Source organism: Drosophila ficusphila, unplaced genomic scaffold (assembly GCF_018152265.1).
Source record: "Drosophila ficusphila isolate 14025-0441.05 unplaced genomic scaffold, ASM1815226v1 contig_198, whole genome shotgun sequence".
NCBI classification, from domain to species: Eukaryota; Metazoa; Arthropoda; class Insecta; order Diptera; family Drosophilidae; genus Drosophila; species Drosophila ficusphila.
In genome coordinates, this window is record NW_025064092.1 from 14,206,828 (window position 1) to 14,209,039 (window position 2,212).

At 54.7% G+C, this 2,212-nt stretch overlaps 1 protein-coding gene across 1 annotated transcript; it reads left to right on the forward strand.

Annotated features, from left to right (window-relative positions):
* The first annotated feature begins 867 nt into the window (after positions 1 to 867).
* On the forward strand, positions 868 to 1,892 carry LOC108097365 (RNA polymerase-associated protein Rtf1). The gene has a single exon (XM_017199610.1). It carries the CDS (start codon positions 948 to 950, stop codon positions 1,791 to 1,793), a length of 846 nt encoding a protein of 281 aa, XP_017055099.1. The 5' UTR covers positions 868 to 947; the 3' UTR covers positions 1,794 to 1,892.
* The last annotated feature ends 320 nt before the right edge of the window (positions 1,893 to 2,212 follow it).

A 2,212-nucleotide genomic window follows, 5' to 3' on the forward strand; every position in this document is an offset into this window, starting at 1 on the left:
CACGGGGATGCCAGCGATGATGATGACTGAGCTTGCATAAACGAGTTTGCCCTTAAGTGTGTGCGCATGCTAAAGGATGGGCGGCCGATCTAAGGATTTTCCGAGGGAAGGGACTGCAGGGGGAGAAAGGAGAGAAAGGGGAGAAAGAAAGGGGTTGCGGCAAGGCCTAGGAACCGCGCCAGGCGGATTTGTGCGTGAGCAGCATATTCGATGTGCCACACATACAAGCGAGTTATTTATGCATACTCACATACAAGCATGCAAAGATTTTGCATCGCTTCTCCAGCAACCCACCAGGCCACCAGTCCACCAACCCACCCAATCCAGCGGCGCAGCAACCGATAACCACTGTACCCACTATCCAACCCAATGTATCCACTGTACCCCCGCACAATGGGCTCTGTGCCAGCATCAAAAGTAGCATCTGCCCGGGAGGTCCGCATACAATTAGCTGCAACTGTAATTAAAGCAATTGTATAATAAATCTCTTGCCAAATGGGGAAGATCCGACCGCCCCTCCCACGTTTTCACCCAGCAGGTATTATCGGAGGGGCGGCAGGGGCTGAGCAGTGCCAGCAGTGCCAGTGCCAAGTGAATTGCTAGCCAAGGAAAAACTGCGAAATTAATATAAATTTAATAGTTTGGCTCCTGGCATTTATGGAGGGCATAAAACGGAGGGTGGCTCGTTAAATGCATTCAAACGGATAATCCAGAAAAGGGCCATCTCCAGGTTATAAGGTTACCCTGCAGACATAATCTGAGCATTAATAATAATAACGATTAACCTATAGAACACTTTTTCCATTTCCACTTATAACTATTGAATTCAAGTAGCCTTGGTTAGTTCTGTTTGCTTACGAACTGCTTTCCGAATTCTGTTGTCACCTTATCCCAGCAAATCCGAGAAGGCATCTCAAACCTTTGATAAAAGAAGGCAGCCTCGTTAAATGTCCGGCTTTCAAGGCCGGCGGACGCGCCGCCCGGTGGCGGAAATAGTCCGGGAGCTGAGGCACCTGCGGTCGACTCCCTTGCGAGTCGACGACGAGGACGAGCTGTGGGCGGAGGGGCTCGAGAAACCGCCTTCTCCGGGTGCTCCGGTGGTCGCCCGGGAGCAGCTGGAGCAGCTGCGTCTGAGTCGCCATCGGATCGGTCTCCTCCTGGTGCGCCCCGCCTTCGAGCAGGCAGTCACGGGCTGCTTTGTCCGGGTGAACGTCAGCGGGCGAGGAGAGCCGCCCGAGCACCGGATCGCCGAGGTCTTGGGCATCGGCGAGCTGGGCTTCGGCTACAAGGTCGGGGAGGTGCCCACCAACGTGGCCCTGCAGCTGCGCTACGAGGATCTGGTGGTGCTGCACGAGATCACCGACATCTCCAACCTGGCCTTCACCCACGAGGAGTTCGAGCTGTGGCGGGACAACTGCGTCAACCAGGCCCTCAGTCCACCCACCACCCAGAAGGTCGCCCGCAAGAAGACCGAGCTGTACAACGCCCTGCAGTGCGAGGCCAAGGGCTTGGCCCTCATCCAGAGGAGCTTTCCCCTCGCTCTGAGGCCTCCGCAGAGGTCCGGCATCTTGGAGCGGCACGGCGGCGTCTATCCCTGGCGCCTGAAGCACCCGCCTCCCCAGTCGATGCCGCCACTGGAGAGTGATCCCTTTAGGGGTCTTACCTACAGCGAGAACAGCGAGTCCCTCCTCCCATCCCTGGCTCTGCCACTCGGGGAAGAGGACGGTCCTCGGACGGAAGCACGGTCATTGCCCGAGTCGGAAACGGTCCACAGTCCACAGCCTCCCACTTAAAAGCCCCGCCTGTTCCGATCAGCCAAATTCCAGTTCAATGCCAAGAACCATCAGGATCTACAGATTTTGGAAATAAATTTAGCCCTTGAGCAAAGCGCAGCTAACCAGAACTCTTGAGTAGAGTGGCATTTCGGAATACAATGTTAGAATCGCATCGTAAAAAGCGGAATCGGAATTGGGACACTAGAATGCTGTGCAATTAGCAGCGAAGGGCAGCTGTTTCAGCCAAGAGTCCGGGGTTTCGCAGCAACTTTGGCACGCTAATGAGTAACGAACTTGGATAACGTAACGAAAAATGGCACCAAATCATCTTCAATAGGGCGCGAGAAATTTGCGAAACGAAACGCAATGCAATTAAGCAGCTGAATGAATGAACCTGCGAGAAGGCGGTTGGCCAAGGGGCCAACAATCAAGGGACT

What these genes read in the sequence shown, in the direction of transcription:
- LOC108097365 (XM_017199610.1), top strand. Translation starts at nt 948, where the DNA reads ATGTCCGGCTTTCAAGGCCGGCGGACGCGCCGCCCGGTGGCGGAAATA.